General features: G+C 39.6%; 1 protein-coding gene across 1 annotated transcript in view; it reads left to right on the forward strand.

The window, feature by feature from the left end:
- Positions 1 to 18,398, forward strand: part of ARMC2 (armadillo repeat containing 2) — a 139,702-nt gene that overhangs the window by 16,875 nt on the left and 104,429 nt on the right. Inside the window, exon 4 of the mRNA XM_023543025.2 lies at positions 10,076 to 10,283. Coding sequence (XP_023398793.1) covers positions 10,076 to 10,283 — 208 coding nt within the window. The remainder of the gene's footprint in view (positions 1 to 10,075; positions 10,284 to 18,398) is intronic.

An 18,398-nucleotide genomic window follows, 5' to 3' on the forward strand; every position in this document is an offset into this window, starting at 1 on the left:
GGGCCCAGCCTGTTCTCAGGGACGGTGCAGTGACGCGGCTGGCGGGACGAGAAGTCCCCGGGAGGCAGCGACTGATTTTGGAGCCAGGAGTAAAGCGTCCCAGCAGGGGAACCTTGACGCTGGCAGCGGGTGGCTTCAGAGGGCCAGACCCCCGGGGGCAATCTCCACACAGCCAGCACACATAGGTGACATGCCCCGCGGGAATCTCAGATATAATAGACATTCCAAGCAAGACAAGCAACTCTGGCTATATTCTGAGGTGCTACTCTCCTATCTCTCTGATCCCTCCCCCGCCCTTCCCAGGCGGCTTCATTAACATTGGAATTGCCTGAGCCAGAGGGAGAAGGCTCCAGCTCCGCGGCGGCTTTGCTTCCCCCGCCTTTTTTTTTCTTTTGGTCTTTTCCTAACCCACTCTTTCAGCCTGAGAGAAGGAACAACAACAACAACAAAAAAAAACCGAGGGACCAAAAATCCACCCCAATTGGACTAAAAACACAGAACCAGCTACAGCCAAGCATATATGATCCAAATCTCAGACTTTCATCCTTACAGGGAACAAGGTGGCGGTCATAATCTAAAGGCAATTCTGATAGGGATCTGACTGCATTTGTTTTTAGCGGATTTTCTGGAAAAACTAGTTTCCCAGTGATGGCTCAGAGACAGCAGTCCCTGTCAAACCACATAAAGAAGCAGACCATGACAGCTTCTACAACCCCCCAAACAAAAGAATCAAAATCTTTCCCAAATGAAGATACAATCCTGGAATTATCAGATACAGAATATAAAAAACTAATTTACAGAATGCTTCAAGACATCACAAACGAAATAAGGCAAACTGCAGAAAAAGCCAAGGAACACACTGATAAAACTGTTAAAGAACTCAAAAAGATTATTCAAGAACATAGTGGAAAAATTAATAAGTTGCAAGAATCCATAGAGAGACAGCATGTAGAAATCCAAAAGATTAACAATAAAATTACAGAATTAGACAACGCAATAGGAAGTCAGAGGAGCGGACTCGAGGAATTAGAATGCAGACTGGGACATCTGGAGGACCAGGGAATTAACACCAACATAGCTGAAAAAAAATCAGATAAAAGAATTTAAAAAAATGAAGAAACCCTAAGAATCATATGGGACTCTATCAAGAAGGATAACTTGCGTGTGATTGGAGTCCCAGAACAGGGAGGGAAGACAGAAAACACAGAGAAAATAGTTGAAGAACTCCTGACAGAAAACTTCCCTGACATCATGAAAGATGAAAGGATATCTATCCAAGATGCTCATCGAACCCCATTTAAGATTGATCCAAAAAGAAAAACACCAAGACATATTATCATCAAACTCGCCAAAACCAAAGATAAGCAGAAAATTTTAAAAGCAGCCAGGGATAAAAGAAAGGTTTCCTTCAAGGGAGAATCAATAAGAATAAGTTCAGACTACTCAGCAGAAACCATGCAGGCAAGAAGGGAATGGGACGACGTATACAGAGCACTGAAGGAGAAAAACTGCCAGCCGAGGATCATATATCCAGCAAAACTCTCTCTGAAATATGAAGGCGAAATTAAGATATTTACAGATAAACACAAGTTTAGAGAATTTGCAAAAACCAAACCAAAGCTACAAGAAATACTAAAGGATATTGTTTGGGCAGAAAACCAATAATATCAGATACCAGCACAACACAAGGTCACAAAACAGAACATCCTGATATCAACTCAAATAGGGAAATCACAAAAACAAATTAGGATTAATAAAAAAAAAAAAATACTCATAACAGGGAGTCACGGAAGTCAACATGTAAAAGATCACAATAATCAAAAAGAGGGACTAAATACAGGAGGCATAGAACTGCCATATGGAGAGTGATACAAGGCGATATAGAACAATACAAATTAGGTTTTTACGTACAAAAATAGGGGTAAATAATAAGGTAACCACAAAGAGGTATAACAACTCCATAACTCAAGATAAAAGCCAAGAAAAACGTAACGACTCAACAAACATAAAGTCAAACACTACGAAAATGAGAATCTCACAATTTACTAAGAAAAACGTCTCAGCACAAAAAAGTATGTGGAAAAATGAAATTGTCAACAACACACATAAAAAGGCATCAAAATGACAACACTAAACACTTATTTATCTATAATTACGCTGAATGTAAATGGACTAAATGCACCAATTAAGAGACAGAGAGTCTCGGACTGGATAAAGAAACACGATCCGTCTATATGCTGCCTACAAGAGACACACCTTAGACTTAGAGACACAAACTAAAACTCAAAGGATGGAAAAAAATATATCAAGCAAACAATAAGCAAAAAAGAAGAGGAGTAGCCATATTAATTTCTGACAAAATAGACTTTAGACTTAAATCCACCACAAAGGATAAAGAAGGACACTACATAATGATAAAAGGGACAATTGATCAGGAAGACATAACCATATTAAATATTTATGCACCCAATGACAGGGCTGCAAGATACATAAATCAAATTTTAACAGAATTGAAAAGTGAGATAGCTACCTCCACAATTATAGTAGGAGACTTCAACACACCACTTTCGGAGAAGGACAGGACATCCAGTAAGAAGCTCAATAGAGACACGGAAGACCTACTTACAATAATCAACCAACTTGACCTCATTGACTTATACAGAACTCTCCACCCAACTGCTGCAAAATATACTTTTTTTTCTAGCGCACATGGAACATTCTCTAGAATAGACCACATATTAGGTCATTAAACAAACCTTTGCAGAGTCCAAAACATCGAAATATTACAAAGCATCTTCTCAGACCACAAGGCAATAAAAGTAGAAATCAATAACAGAAAAACTAGGGAAAAGAAATCAAATACTTGGAAACTGAACAATACCCTCCTGAAAAAAGACTGGGTTATAGAAGACATCAAGGAGGGAATAAGGAAATTCATAGAATGCAATGAGAATGAAAATACTTCCTATCGAAACCTCTGGGACACAGCAAAAGCAGTGCTCAGAGGCCAATTTATATCAATAAATGCACACATACAAAAAGAAGAAAGAGCCAAAATCAGAGAACTCTCCCGACAACTTGAACAAATAGAAAGTGAGCAACAAAAGAATCCATCAGGCACCAGAAGAAAACAAATAATAAAAACCAGAGCTGAACTAAATGAATTAGAGAACAGAAAAACAATTGAAAGAATTAACAAAGCCAAAAGCTGGTTCTTTGAAAAAATTAACAAAATTGATAAACCATTGGCTAGACTGACTAAAGAAATACAGGAAAGGAAACAAATAACCCGAATAAGAAACGAAAAGGACCACATCACAACAGAACCAATTGAAATTAAAAGAATCATATCAGATTATTACGAAAAATTGTACTCTAACAAATTTGCAAACCTAGAAGAAATGGATGAATTCCTGGAAAAACACTACCTACCTAAACTAACACATTCAGAAGTAGAACAACTAAATAGACCCATAACAAAAAAAGAGATTGAAACGGTAATCAAAAAACTCCCAACAAATAAAAGCCCTGGCCCGGACGGCTTCACTGCAGAGTTCTACCAAACTTTCAGAGAAGAATTAACCCCACTACTACTGGAGGTATTTCAAAGCATAGAAAATGACAGAATACTACCCAGCTCATTCTATGAAGCCACCATCTCCCTGATACCCAAACCAGGTAAAGACATTACAAAAAAAGGAAATTACAGACCTATATCCCTCATGAACATAGATGCAAAAATCCTCAACAAAATTCTAGCCAATAGAATTCAACAACACATCGAAAAAATAATTCACCATGATCAAGTGGGATTTATACCAGGTATGCAAGGCTGGTTTAATATCAGAAAAACCATTAATGTAATCCATCACATAAATAAACAAAAGACAAAAACCACATGATCTTATCAATTGATGCAGAAAAGGCATTTGACAAAGTCCAACACCCATTCATGATAAAAACTCTCACCACAATAGGAATTGAAGGAAAATTCCTCAACATAATAAAGGGCATCTATGCAAAGCCAACAGCCAATATCACTCTAAATGGAGAGAACCTGAAAGCATTTCCCTTGAGAACGGGAACCAGACAAGGATGCCCTTTATCACCGCTCTTATTCAACATCGTGCTAGAAGTCCTAGCCAGAGCAATTAGGCTAGACAAAGAAATAAAAGGCATCCGGATTGGCAAGGAGGAAGTAAAATTATCCCTATTTGCAGATGACATGATCTTATACACAGAAAACCCTAAGGAATCCTCCAGAAAACTACTAAAACTAATAGAAGAGTTTGGCAGAGTCTCAGGTTATAAAATAAACATACAAAAATCACTTGGATTCCTCTACATCAACAAAAAGAACACCGAAGAGGAAATCACCAAATCAATTCCATTCACGGTAGCCACCAAGAAGATAAAATACTTAGGAATAAATCTTACCAAGGATGTAAAAGACCTATACAAAGAAAACTACAAAGCTTTACTACAAAAAATTCAAAAGGATATACTTAAGTGGAAAAACATACCTTGCTCATGGATAGGAAGACTTAACATAGTAAAAATGTCTATTCTACCAAAAGCCATCTGTACATATAGCGCACTTCCGATCCAAATTCCAATGTCATTTTTTAAGGTGATAGAGAAACAAATCACCAATTTCATATGGAAGGGAAAGAAGCCTCGGATAAGTAAAGCATTATTGAAAAAGAAGAAGAAAGTGGGAGGCCTCACTCTACCTGATTTCAGAAGCTATTATACAGCCACAGTAGTCAAAACAGCCTGGTACTGGTACAACAACAGGCACATAGACCAATGGAACAGAATTGAGAACCCAGATATAAATCCACCCACGTATGAGCAGCTGATATTTGACAAAGGACCAGTGTCAGTTAATTGGGGAAAAGATAGTCTTTGTAACAAATGGTGCTGGCATAACTGGATATCCATTTGCAAAAAAATGAAACAGGACCCATACCTCACACCATGCACAAAAACTAACTCCAAGTGGATCAAAGACCTAAACATAAAGACTAAAACGATAAAGATCATGGAAGAAAAAATAGGGACAACTCTAGGAGCCCTAATACAAGGCATAAACAGAATACAAAACATTACCCAAAATGACGAAGAGAAACCAGATAACTGGGAGCTCCTAAAAATCAAACACCTATGCTCATCTAAAGACTTCACCAAAACAGTAAAAAGACCACCTACAGACTGGGAAAGAATTTTCAGCTATGACATCTCCAACCAGCGCCTGATCTCTAAAATCTACATGATTCTGTCAAAACTCAACCACAAAAAGACAAACAACCCAATCAAGAAGTGGGCAAAGGATATGAACACACACTTCACTAAAGAAGATATCCAGGCTGCTGACAGATACATGAGAAAATGCTCTCGATCGTTAGCCATTAGAGAAATGCAAATTAAAACTACGATGAGATTCCATCTCACTCCAACAAGGCTGGCATTAATCCAAAAAACACAAAACAATAAATGTTGGAGAGGCTGCGGAGAGATTGGAACTCTCATACACTGCTGGTGGGAATGTAAAATGGTACAACCACTTTGGAAATCTATCTGGCGTTATCTTAAACAGTTAGAAATAGAACTACCATACAACCCAGAAATCCCACTCCTCGGAATATACCCTAGAGAAACAAGAGCCTTCACACAAACAGATATATGCACACCCATGTTTATTGCAGCTCTGTTTACAATAGCAAAAAGCTGGAAGCAACCAAGGTGTCCATCAACGGATGAATGGATAAATAAATTGTGGTATATTCACACAATGGAATACTACGCATCAATAAAGAACAGTGAGGAATCTGTGAAACATTTCATAACATGGAGGAACCTGGAAGGCATTATGCTGAGCGAAATGAGTCAGAGGCAAAAGGACAAATATTGTATAAGACCACTATTATAAGATCTTGAGAAACAGTAAAAACTGAGAAGAACACATACTTTTGTGGTTACGAGGGGGGAGGGAGGGAGGGAGGGAGAGGGTTTTTTATTGATTAATTAGTAGATAAGAACTGCTTTAGGTGAAGGGAAAGACAACACTCAATACATGGAAGGTCAGCTCAATTGGACTGGACCAAAAGCAAAGAAGTTTCCGGGATAAAATGAATGCTTCAAAGGTCAGTGGAGCAAGTGCAGGGGTTTGGGGACCATGGTTTGCGGGGACTTCTAAGTCAATTGGCAAAATAATTCTATTATGAAAGCATTCTGCATCCCACTTTGAAATGTGGCGTCTGGGTTCTTAAATGCTAACAAGCGGCCATCTAAGATGCATCAGTTGGTCTGAACTCACCTGGAGCAAAGGAAAATGAAGAACACCAAGGTCACACGACAACTAAGAGCCCAAGAGACAGAAAGGGCCACATGAACCAGAGACTTACATCATCCCGAGACCAGAAGAACTAGTTGGTGCCCGGCCATAATCGATGACTGCCCTGACAGGGAGCACAACAGAGAACCCCTGAGGGAGCAGGAGATCAGTGGGATGCAGACCCCAAATTCTCATAAAAAGACCATACTTAATGGTCTGACTGAGACTAGAGGATTCCCGGTGGCCATGGTCCCCAGACCTTCTGTTGGCACAGGACAGGAACCATCCCCGAAGACAACTCATCAGACATGAAAGGGACTGGACAGTGGGTGGGAGAGAGATGCTGATGAAGAGTGAGCTAATTATATCAGGTGGACACTTGAGATTGTGTTGGCATCTCCTGTCTGGAGGGAGGATGGGAGGATAGAGAGAGTGGGAAGCTGGCAAAATTGTCACGAAAGGAGAGACTGGAAGGGCTGACTCATTAGGGGGAGAGCAAGTGGGAGTACGGAGTAAGATGTATGTAAACTTATATGTGACAGACTGACTTGATTTGTAAACGTTCACTTGAAGCTCAATAAAAGTTAATAAAAAAAAAAAAAGTTCCAGTGCTGGGGTCCCACATCAGACCAACGAAATCAGAAAGGAGGTAATTGGAGGAGCAAAGTCCTTGCCAAGATGAGAGGAGATGGGATCTAGAGCCCAAGGGGGTGGGAGCACAGACTTAGGTAGGGTCAGGGTCACTTCTCGTAAACAGGGGTGACCGAGCTTGTGTGATGGTTACTAAACGGTCGTTTATTATATGTTTTTTGTTCTGAGTTTGACTGCTACATGCATTTTTTATGCATGTAGATTTTGGTAGTTCATGTTTGAAAACCCTATTGCTTGCTGAACTGTTCATGTTTTTGGGAAGGTGACTGAAGAGACAAATATTTCACCATCCTCATCCTCTGTGCTCCCCCAATGGCTTTGCTTCTCCCTTCCTGGACCACCTGGCCCTTACGTGGCCATAGCACCTCATCTGTGCTCTGAGAGGTGCCATCTGTGACTGTCATTTCTCAGCACCAAGGCTGGCTTCGCACCTCCAAGTTGTGCCAAAGGATATCTTTGTAGGGCTCTCGTATCCAGCCTGTCTGCAATTGCTCTACTTTACCGGTCTGCTAATCCCTGAGGTCTATGTCAGCACTCAAGTAATAATGGCAATAAAAAGTAATTGTCACTCTAAAAGCACACATGGCCCAATTTAAAAACGCATTTTAGCTCCCCAGCCTTGGAATCATTATCCTTTGGTCAGGAGCTCCCTGGGTTTCATTTCAGAGTCACTCTGTTGTATAGAAAAGGTAGCCTGTATTAGGTAGCTGAGGCCAGGAGACAGAAGACTTGTCTCTCCCTCTGTTGTGCAGTCGATTGTAACCCATGTAGCCCCACAGGCAGGGCTAGGGGTGTGGTGCAGGTTTAGAATTCCTGGGTTAGGGAAATAAAAGGGGAAAAGAAGCGTGTAGACATCAGTCATCTCAAAGGCCAGAAGCTTAATTGCTTTGTGTTCAAAGAGGGTTCTGGCTGGAGGTGGCAATGTTACTAACACCTCCCTAGTTATTCAAGCCAGACAGTGGCTCAGAACAGCCTCCACCTTCTCACCAGTCCTTGTCAGCTCTCCCATCTCCAGGCCCTCCCTGGCTTCCTAAATACCTCTTGAGTCTGCATCCTCCTTTCCCATCCCAACCCACCCACTGCCGTAGAGTCGATTCCGACTCATAGCGACCTTTCCCGTCACTGCCACCAAAAAGCCAAACCAGGTGCCGTTGAGTCCATTCTGACTCATGGCAACCCCATGTATGTCAGACTGGAACCGTGCGCCATAGGGTTTACAGTGGCTGATGTTTCGGAAGTAGATCACCAGGCCTTGCTTAAGAGGTGCCTCTGGGTGGACTTGAGCTTCCAACCTTTCGATCAGTAGCTGAGTGCATTAACTGTTTGTGCCACCCAGGGAGTCACCACTGCCACAGTCCAAGCCTTTATCACTTCTTGCCTTATCCCTGGTCTTCCAGCTCTCCTGTTTTGCTGTTTAATCTCCCCCAGCTCACTGGGGTGCTGCAGGTGAGTCAACACAATGGTCCTCAGCCCTCGGAGCAACCAGTGGAGCCTGTGAGCAGCAGTCTTGTCTGTTCGTCCTAGTGGATCAGGAAAAATGTCATTTTCTGTGTGTCATAAGAGATGAGAGGTCGGGAAGTAAATAAAAATCCTATTACATCATCCCCTTGCTGAAAACCCTTTAGAAGTCCCCCTACGCCCGAAGGAGAGTTTGCCAAACTAAGGTCTAGGGAATACTTTTGGCAGATGGCTTTTCCTTGGAAGAAGGGCACTGTGCTCAAATAAGTCTGGGAAACACTGCCTACTTCCTCTCCCTCTTGGAGACTCATGGTGCACACTAGCATATAAAAGGGTTGGTGAAGCCGTATGGTAAAGACTTGTTTAATTTAAGTTGAACCAGCATTTCCCAAGCTGTCTTTTGGGAAATGTGGTTTGGGAAACACTGGCATGGGGTAGAAGTCAGGGAACTTTTTCTGTAACGGGCCGCATAGTAAAAAGACTTCATGGTCCATGCAATCTCAGTCCCACCTACTCAACTCTGCCATTATACCTGAAATTTAAATTTCATGTAATTTTCACACCGCAAAATATTATTCTTCTTTTGTTTTTGTTTATTAACCATTTAAAAATATATATAAAACCATTCTTTGCTGGCAGGCTGTACAAAAACAGGAGACAGGCTGGATTTGGCTAGTTTGCCATAGGGGGTGAAGTATCAACTCCTTAGCATGCAGAACAGCTCAGTAGTGATCTGGTGTCAGGCTGACTTTCCAGGTCCTTCTCTCTCCTTGCCTTCTCCCTGCAGTTCCCCATACCCATCCTGCTGTTTCAAGGCTCATGCAGGACCCGCTGTATAATTTGATGGGCCCAGTACACAATGAAAATGTGAGACTCCTTGATCAAAACTCATTAAGAATTCTGAGATGCTGACAGCAGAACATGAAACCAAGTACAGGTTCTTCTAAGCGTGGGGCTCTGTATAACTACAGAGGCCACATACCCATGAAGCCGATCACAACTACCATATTTAAAATTCTGCCTTCCCCCATTCCCAACCCCCTTATCCTTCTCCACTTTCCCACTTTTATATTTTTTCCATAGTACATATTATGTTGATCATATAACCTATTTATTATGATTCACTGTTTATTGTCTGTCTCTCCCTATTAAGATGTAAGCCCTATGAGATCAGCAATCTTTGTTTTGTCACTGATGCATCCCAGGTGCATAAGACAGTGCCTCATATGGGGGAAAAAAATATATATATGTATTTTTTAATGAAAAATTACTAGCATGACCAAATTCAGGAAGAATATTTATTGTTATTGGACACAGAAGTACTTATAGTGGATTAAGCAGTTCATAAACTTAAATTTGGGTGTTTACCTTTAGTAGACCCTAAGCTAAAGAGATAAGATACTACATTTTCCCTTTCCTCTTTACCTGCTGAATTGATGACACTAAGACTAAAATAGTGACGAGGTCTTGTATATGTTCAGGGAGGTTTGGGCCATATAATTTCAGACTTGATTATTGTAAGTAATATACAATTTTAAAATTATCTAAATTCTTAGATTGAAAAAATATTGAAAGACAGTGATTCCTAAAATAAGAAAACTTTGACAAACATTTCCTTGGTTATTACAGCAAAGAAGACAGTGAAATCCGAAGAAACAGTTACGATGGGGGACTCTATGGTGAAAATAAATGGGATTTATTTATCAGAATCAAATGCCGTTGGCAACTTAAAGAGTCACCCACTCCAGTTAACTTATGATGGAGGCTTCAGTGAAATCAAGGAGCAAGAAATGTTCAAAGGGACAACATCCTTACCATCTCTTCTCAGAAGTGGAGGGTCAGTACTTTTTTTTTTTTTTTTCATTTTCTGGTTAGGATAACTGTATCATTTACCAGTTTGTTCTCTATCTTATGCAGATGATTGATTTGCTTTTCCCCTTTTCTATAAATGAATTTAAGCTAATAATGCATGAGTGGGAGAGATGTCTTCTCATGGATGAATGGAGTTGGTTTTACATCATTCCTTATTAAATCCTCAGGAGGGCATTCATTCATACCTACCTGCCAAAACACTGCTTTGATAGTCCTGTCAGAATCCTGTCAGAATAAGGTCTTTGCCATAGTTGGATTCTTCCAGTCAGCTCTTGAGTGATGACTGATGGTTCTCTTTGTGTGTTATTTGGGATTCTTGCCTGACCTGGAATCTCCTGCTACCTCCCTTTGGGTTTGTTCACTGTTGTTAACTCCACAAAAGAGTAACAATTTGTTATATTCTTTAGTACAAAAAAAAAATTATTTTTAATTAATTTTAATCCAGAACCTGGATTAAAGTATTTATTTCTGCAAACTTACGGTTAAGACACGAAGGTCCTGTGGATTTCAGTTATCTACCTCTCTACTATTTCCTCATAAAATGAATGATTGAGAATTATTTTATTTAATGACATGTTCCTGGATAGGACTTCTCTGCAAAGTAATTTTCCTCCCATATTAAGGATTTGTGAAGAAATGTGGGGGCCATGTGGATTCCTACCCTGGTGTTTTACTAAAGAAACCTTGAATGGCTTGATCCTGGGGTGGGGGTAGAATGGGGAGAACAGGGCTCTAGTCTCCAGTTTCTGCCAGTAATGATGCTAAGATGGGAAGAAGGTCTTGGCCTGGATAAAATCACTTAGAAAAAAATATTTTTCTAGAACTTTCCATTGGGTCATTATGGACAGCTGCCCAGTTTGAATTTGCTTAACAAGATTAAATTCCATGGACCATTTTAAGGCCAAGTATTTATTGCACTTATTTTAGATTTCGGGTCTGACTTTGGCTGTGCACATGTGGCATGCTTAAAACTTTTCCCTGAAGTGGCCAGTTGGCAGCTTGTTAGTTTGGCTGAACCGGCCTTGCCTGCTGACATAGCCTGAAGAGTGTCACACATGCAGAATTTATATTAGGCAACCCAGTAGTCCTTGTAATGTCGCTTCGCATTCAGAACATTTTTTAAATTAAAGGGAAAATGAAATGTCTCCTTAAGTGGAAGAGAATGACTTCAAATTGGGACTCTGGGAGTTGAGCGCAAAATATCAAACTGGGCATGGCAGACAGTTGGTGAATAAGAATAGGCCGTGGCCCTCAGAGCTTACACATAAAAGGCAGCAGGAAAGCTTGTGTTTCTTTCAGAGCTGAAGTAAAAAGAAAACATTTATCCTACTGCACCCATCCTTAGAGTAATTAAAGTTGACTAGGAAAAACCAAACAAGAGCTATTTTATTTTATTTTTTTTTGCAAATCTTCAGATGTTGCAGAATAATCTGGCAAGCCAGAGTTCATTATGTCTTCTGCAGCCTGGGACAGCAAAGGCATTTTGAGTTACATATTTTATCCCACCGACAGCAAAGGACAAATCAGTTAGGTACTGGAAGCCCTTCTTCCCGACTGTCCAAAATTATGAGATGTTGGCAGCAGCACTAGTTTTCTTTTTATTTTGTTAGGATGGCTTTTATATCGTATAAAGATTGTGTCTGAGTTGAGTTTGGAATACACCCTGCAGGCTTAACTTTCAATAACTTTTGCTTTATATATTTTTTGCCTTCTTTAATCATTGGATGGAATGTTGTTTAAGTGATGCCAAAAAAAAAAAAAAAAAAAGTTTATACAGTAGGATTAAAACAAACTAGAAAATGGAAACTATTAGCAGTTCTTTCATTAATTACATTTATGAATCAGTCTGGGACACTTGATAATTGTTTCTTGTAAACATTTAAGTGAATAATTCCAAGAAATGATCTTTGCTATGCAATGGAGTATTTCCAGTTTTGATGCTAAAACCCTACCCTCGATTAACATTTTTTCATCTTTTGAACATTAAGTAGAAAATGAAGACTCTTGTCAGTGAGCTGGGCTGGCAGGAGAAGGGAGGAAAGGGAGGGCTCAGCCCCAAAATGAGGAGGCATGAGATGACAAAAGGGTGAGAGAAGGAGTGTGTGCAGATCATGTAAGGGAAACAGGGGAGAAGAGGACACACTCCCAGCACAGGGTCCTTACATGCTTGTCCAGTGTGGGAGCAGCCACCTCATGTTTTGTGTTTGTCTTGGGGAGGGGGAGGGAGCAAAGAATAGTTTATTTCAGTGAAACTATACTGATTTGTGTGCGCCCTCAATTCAGAATATGAGATAATTCAAACACGGAATGGACTGGAGGTTATCTTTATGCTGGTTATGGTAGAAAAAGGATTTGATAAGCAAAGTATCATTGCAAACAAGATCTTGGGGGGACTTGTTAGCATTCCAAAAGAGACCACACTTTCAAGCACATATGGAACGGTTATCTTCAAATATGTGCCAATTATGGCAATCTCTGTGTGTCCTTTTAAAGATCCATGTAAGGCTTGGCGGTTCTGCTCCTCAGGAACACCCCATTATCTTATTGCTTTGTGTTGCCATTGGATTGAAAATCACAAGGCTGCCATTTAAAATGTATGTGTTTATCTTCACCTATCCATCCAGTGGTTCAATCCAATGAGTCCTTTTATATATCTGTCCAAAAACTTTTAAAGTCTTTTGCGTAAATGTTGTTCAAACTGCCTCCTTTTGGGAACATAACCAACAGGAGGGAAGGCAGCCTATAAAAAGAAAGCCAAAGAGCTGTGGATTGTAGTAGAGAGTCAAGAACTCTTCATGGGGGCCAGAATCCCTGGGTTTATGCTCTGTTCTCTCTCAGCTATTTGATTCAGCTGCATGGGCTTTGACTCTTTCATGGGCTCAGTTTTCTGATGAAAAAATGGGGATAACTGTGCTCCTTTATTCCCATCTCTTTCCCCAAACCCCCACTGTAGGTTGTGCAATGATTAATAAGGCTTGAAAGCACATGTTTGTAAACGGTCAAGTGCTGGGTGAAGTTGGTATTGTTGAAATAAAAAATAAGAAAAGTGGGTATGAGGTTAAAGATGGCAACACAAAGACATTCTTCAGAAGCCCAATGAAAGCAACAAAGAATGAAAAATAGAGAAACAAACCTCGTCAGTGAAACAGAAAATTGGATACAACCCCAAACTACAAAACACGAAACAAACCTGCCATATGGGCTTGATTTCTTTTATCTGCTTAGCATATGTTCCTTTAGGAACAAGTTTTCTCTCATTGTATAATGAGTCCTGCCCAGTCCATGCTTGAAGGAGGGCTGACCCTGCCCAGAGCTGGCTAGAGTTCTATAACCTACCAGTAACAGCAATTGCTTCAGAGCAGCATACATGATCTGAGGCAGGCCTGTTGCATTCTCCCTGGGACTTCTGTCAGAGCCTTTTGGAAAATGGTTTTTGTCCAAGTTCATAAACTGTAAAGATGAGGTGGTATTGGAGCTGGCAGTGCCCATCTTTCTGCCTTGCAATCAGAGACTCTCAGAGGGAAGTGACGTATAAACAAGCAGAGCTGAAGAATGAATATAGTGACCAAATTCAATGGTATATTAAACTGTGGGACTCACCTGTGCCTGAAGCCACTCCATCCACATTGTAGACTGCTCTGTTATGCAAGCCAATTATGTTCCTTTTCCTTTTTTCTTTCCTTCTTCCTTTCCTTCCTTCCATTTTTTTTGTCAGGGGCCGCTTGTGCTACTTTGATTAGGTTTTTATCACTTGAAATCGTTGCAACCAAGAGTCTTAACTATTGACCTACCAGACTATGAAGTATAGGTGAAAACGAGATAATTAGAGTGGGCACATACTTCTCAGGCCTTGAGCAGGAAACAAATTTCATTAAAAGTGAGTCTCTTAGATTAGGAAGGTGTATACAGTAGTCTTTAATTAAAGAAATGAGATCTAAGAATATGGGCTGGCCATAGTAAAAAAAAAAAAAAAAAAAAAAAATTTTTTTTTTTTTTTATAGGAGAAGAGAGTGATGCCCCTAGAAAGACTCCATTCAAGATCAAGGTCATCAGGTGGCTGGGGGATGGAGCTGAGGGTGGACACTCTCCCGATTACCTGTGAGCCAGCTAGTCTGTGTTGTGCATGTTGGGGTGGAGATTGATTTATTGATAGATTAGATTAGAGCTAATGGTGTTTAAAGTGTAAAAGGCTCCACAACCTGTTGCACATAAAATGAGGGAAAGACAAGCTCCCAGGTCAAGGAAAAAAAAAAGAAAAAAAGGTTTGCTGAGTGGGTATTCAAGAAAACTAACAAAGTTGAAGCTATAAAGTACCCCACTCCTTCTGTGGATCCTATTAATTCTTCAATAAATAAATGGCTCCATTTAAAGATAAATAATATCAAGACAAGATCTAGCATGAGACTTGGGCATAAATATGTAAAGAACATAAAGAAAACACAGATGAAGAAAATGAATTATAAAAGGAATTACCCTTTCAAAAAAGAAGAGTTGAAAACAGTTTTCCGTGGTCTCAAATAAATTATAAATAATATGATCTCTTTCTGAAAAAAAAAGGAAAAAAACTTTTTTGGAGTTGCAAAAATTAAAATTAGAGATTATAAACTCACAAAAGGAGATTCAAAACAAGCTTGCAATACTCAAAAAGGAAATGAAAGAGAAATGTATACATGGAGAAGAAAGCCACATTAGAAATAAAAAATTAGAGTAAAAACAGCTGAAAATGTAATGAGACATGGTGGACAGGCTAGAGGAAATAATAGAAAAGAATATGAGTAAGAATAATGATATAAAATAATGACATAAAAATGATTATAGGCATGAAACTTACATTCCTGAAGAAGAGAACCCTCCTACTCCTCCAGTCCCCTTCCTAGTACTAGCTTACTTCAAACTAATTAAGTGCCAAGCACTCTTCTAAGGGGTTTACATATATTAACTCACTTAAGTTTTACAACATCCCACTGAAAATAGAAGAGAACAGAATAAATGGTACAAGATAAAATAATTAAGATATAATGAAAGACAACTTTCTGAAATAAAGACAATCTGATATTGAATGGATACATTGTGTTCCAACAAAATTTGATATGGAATAACACACATGAAGACATTTCCAACAGTGCTCAGCACTAGAACACCACCCATTGCACACACTCAATTAATAATTGGTGATTGCATGGATAAATTGAAGAAAGTATCCTCTGACGATCAGGCAGAACCAGCAAGTCATATAAAAGGAGAAAGGTAGGCTGGCCTCTGGCATTATTAGAGCATTACTCAGTGCCAGAAGACAGTGGAGCAACCCAAGAATTTTATTGCCAGCCAAGTTGTCCTTCAAATAGGGATGAACTGGAGAAATATAGGATTTTCAGATAGGAATGAGCTGGAGGAACATGGTATTCATGAATCTTCGAGAAAACTAGACAGCAATGATGATTTGGTGAGTCCAGATTCAAAACTCAAATGAAAGAACTATGGTAAAACGTTTGCTGGTGAGTATTGACTTTGTTTATATATTGAATTAAAACTTTAACAACTTTGAAGATGTGATGGAACAGGAACCTTGACAATGTAACAGTAAAATAATCAAAACCAATACCTGGGAGGAAATATGAGTGCTAATTTCCTTACTTTCAAAATAGAAGACAATGGATTTTGTCAGTAACTACAGTCTAAACTTGAAATACATAGTTAAAAAGTAACATCCTAATTTTCTTTTTATCATTTTTTCCTCAACTGTAGAGAGATCTTTTAGACACTAATATCTCTTGTGAAGACCCATTCACCGGAAGTTCTACAATTTCTTCAGTTTCAGCTCAATTTCTACTTCTTTTGTTAAAGAAAGGTTTATATTTAATATTTTTAATTAAAATAATATGTATAGTATCATTCCATTTATATGTATCCATTTACCTGTCCTCCCTCCCATTGCTTCTTTCTTTCTTCTAGCTTTTCAACTGAATATGTGTAAAAATACATCTGGAATAATGATCTCCACTTATTAATTATGTTTGTTTTTAGGTGTTGGGATCATGGATGGTTTTTGAACACCTTCTTTGTACTTTCTTGTATTGCCTACCCTTTAAAAATAATAATAAATACATCATTATTTCAAAAATAATGAAGTCATTTTTCTTTTAAGAAATTAAAGGTATTATGGCTGAGAAATTGTTTTATTTGGAAAAGACAGACATTGGCCAGAATGATTTGTAGAGGCCCACTTCATTCAACAATTTCCCTTTGATATGCATTTCTCGGTAAGCAAAGCTGTGCTGGTGGGGTTGGGAGATATGGAAATGGTCCCTGTTCATGAGGAGTTTGCAAACACAGCAAACCTTTCTGCCCCCGAATCAGCAGCATTGGCATCACCTGGGAGCTTGCTAGAAATCCAGAATGTCAGGCCCCACTCCAGACCTACTGAATTAGAATCTTTGTTTTAGCAAGATCTCCAGGTGATTCCAGTGTACACAAAATTTTGAGAAGCACTGTTCAAAGATTTACTCTAACACTGGAGGAATGAAAGGAGAACTGAAAGAAAGCCTCTTTGAGTTTAGAGATCTGAACACCTAATTCTGACCTGAGGGTCAGGGAAGGCTTCCTGGAGAATGTGGGATTTGAAATGCTTCCTGAAGGCTAATTCTCAGTGGGGGCTGAGAATGATGCTCTCTGCTGATGGCAGGTAACTGGAGCACAGGGTCCCAAGGCTATAGAGCTGAGTAGTACAGCTGGAAGGGGGAAGGTTAGGGACACATGCTGGATGGCCTTTAACGCCAGTCTCGGGAATGTGGGTTTATTGTTCAAATAAGGGGAAGCCGCTGAGAGGTTTTTTAGCAGGATAGTGAGTCACTCTGGCAGCAGTGCGTAAGACCAGGAGAGGGGAGAGCCTGGGACAAAGGAGATCATTCATAGAGTTGTGCAATTGTGGTGGGAGATGGTAATGTGTGAGCTGGAGCACAGTATTAGGACATTAGGGATGGAAAGCAGAGAATAGAAACCTATGTAGAATTATATTGGGTAGCTACCACAGTAACATGCTGTGGAAAAGGGCAGTCTCAGAGTCTATTCCTTGTGCTGAGGTACTGACAACGTAATAGGGAGAAGTTACAAGGACTTTTCACTTGAGGTACATTGAAACTGCAACGCTTTGAATGCTAAGGGAAGCACGAAACTGGATTTTTATTCTGAGTTAAGGGAAGCATGGTTAGCTACAAAGGGGTATCTAATCAAGCTTATACATATAGAACTCGAATAATAACCAGTTAGTGATTATTGGAAAAGGTACTAAGATACACACACAAATACACTAGTGTGTGTGTGTGTGTGTGTGTGTGTGTGTGTGTGTGTGTGTGTGTTTTAAATCTTGGGCCTCAGCCCAACACTATAGGTTACCTTGGAAGACTTTCTTAAAATTTTGATCTTAAGAACAGCCCTTTAAAATCATGTGTTTTAATTTCATTGTATTTGTGTTTACCTGTTTAACTAGAACTCTGTATTTAAGGTTGAAACAAAACCAAACCTACAGCTGTTCAGTCGATTCCAACTCATAGCAACCCTATAGGACAGAGAAGAACTACCACACAGGGTCTCCAAAGCTGTAAGTCTTTGTGGAAGCAGACTGCCACATCTTTCTCCTACTGAGTGACTGGTTTGGGCCAATATTTAAGATTAGTTATTAAGAAAGAGTGATTGTCTGTCTGGAAACTGTATATCTGGTGCATCAGGCTGTGAAGACATGTTGAAGGGACCACGACCACCTACTGGTGCCATTCCCAAATTGCAGTCAAAGTATCTAAGACTATGAAGTTGTTCTGTGCGTTGAGCTGATATAACTCACAGCAATCCTCTATGACAGAGTAGAACTTGCCCCTAGGATTTCTTGACAGGAGCAGATCACCAGGCCTATGAAGTAGGGGTCAGCAAACTAAGGTCCATGAGCCAAGTCAAGCCTACTGCCTTTTTTTTTTAATGAAGTTTTATTGTAACACCTCCACAGTCATTTTTTTATGTATCAATAACAGCTGCTTTCACACTAAAACCACTAGAAGAGCAGAATTGAGTAGTTGTAAAAGAGACTGCA

This window comes from Loxodonta africana, chromosome 1 (genome assembly GCF_030014295.1).
Source record: "Loxodonta africana isolate mLoxAfr1 chromosome 1, mLoxAfr1.hap2, whole genome shotgun sequence".
In the NCBI taxonomy this organism is placed as follows: domain Eukaryota; kingdom Metazoa; phylum Chordata; class Mammalia; order Proboscidea; family Elephantidae; genus Loxodonta; species Loxodonta africana.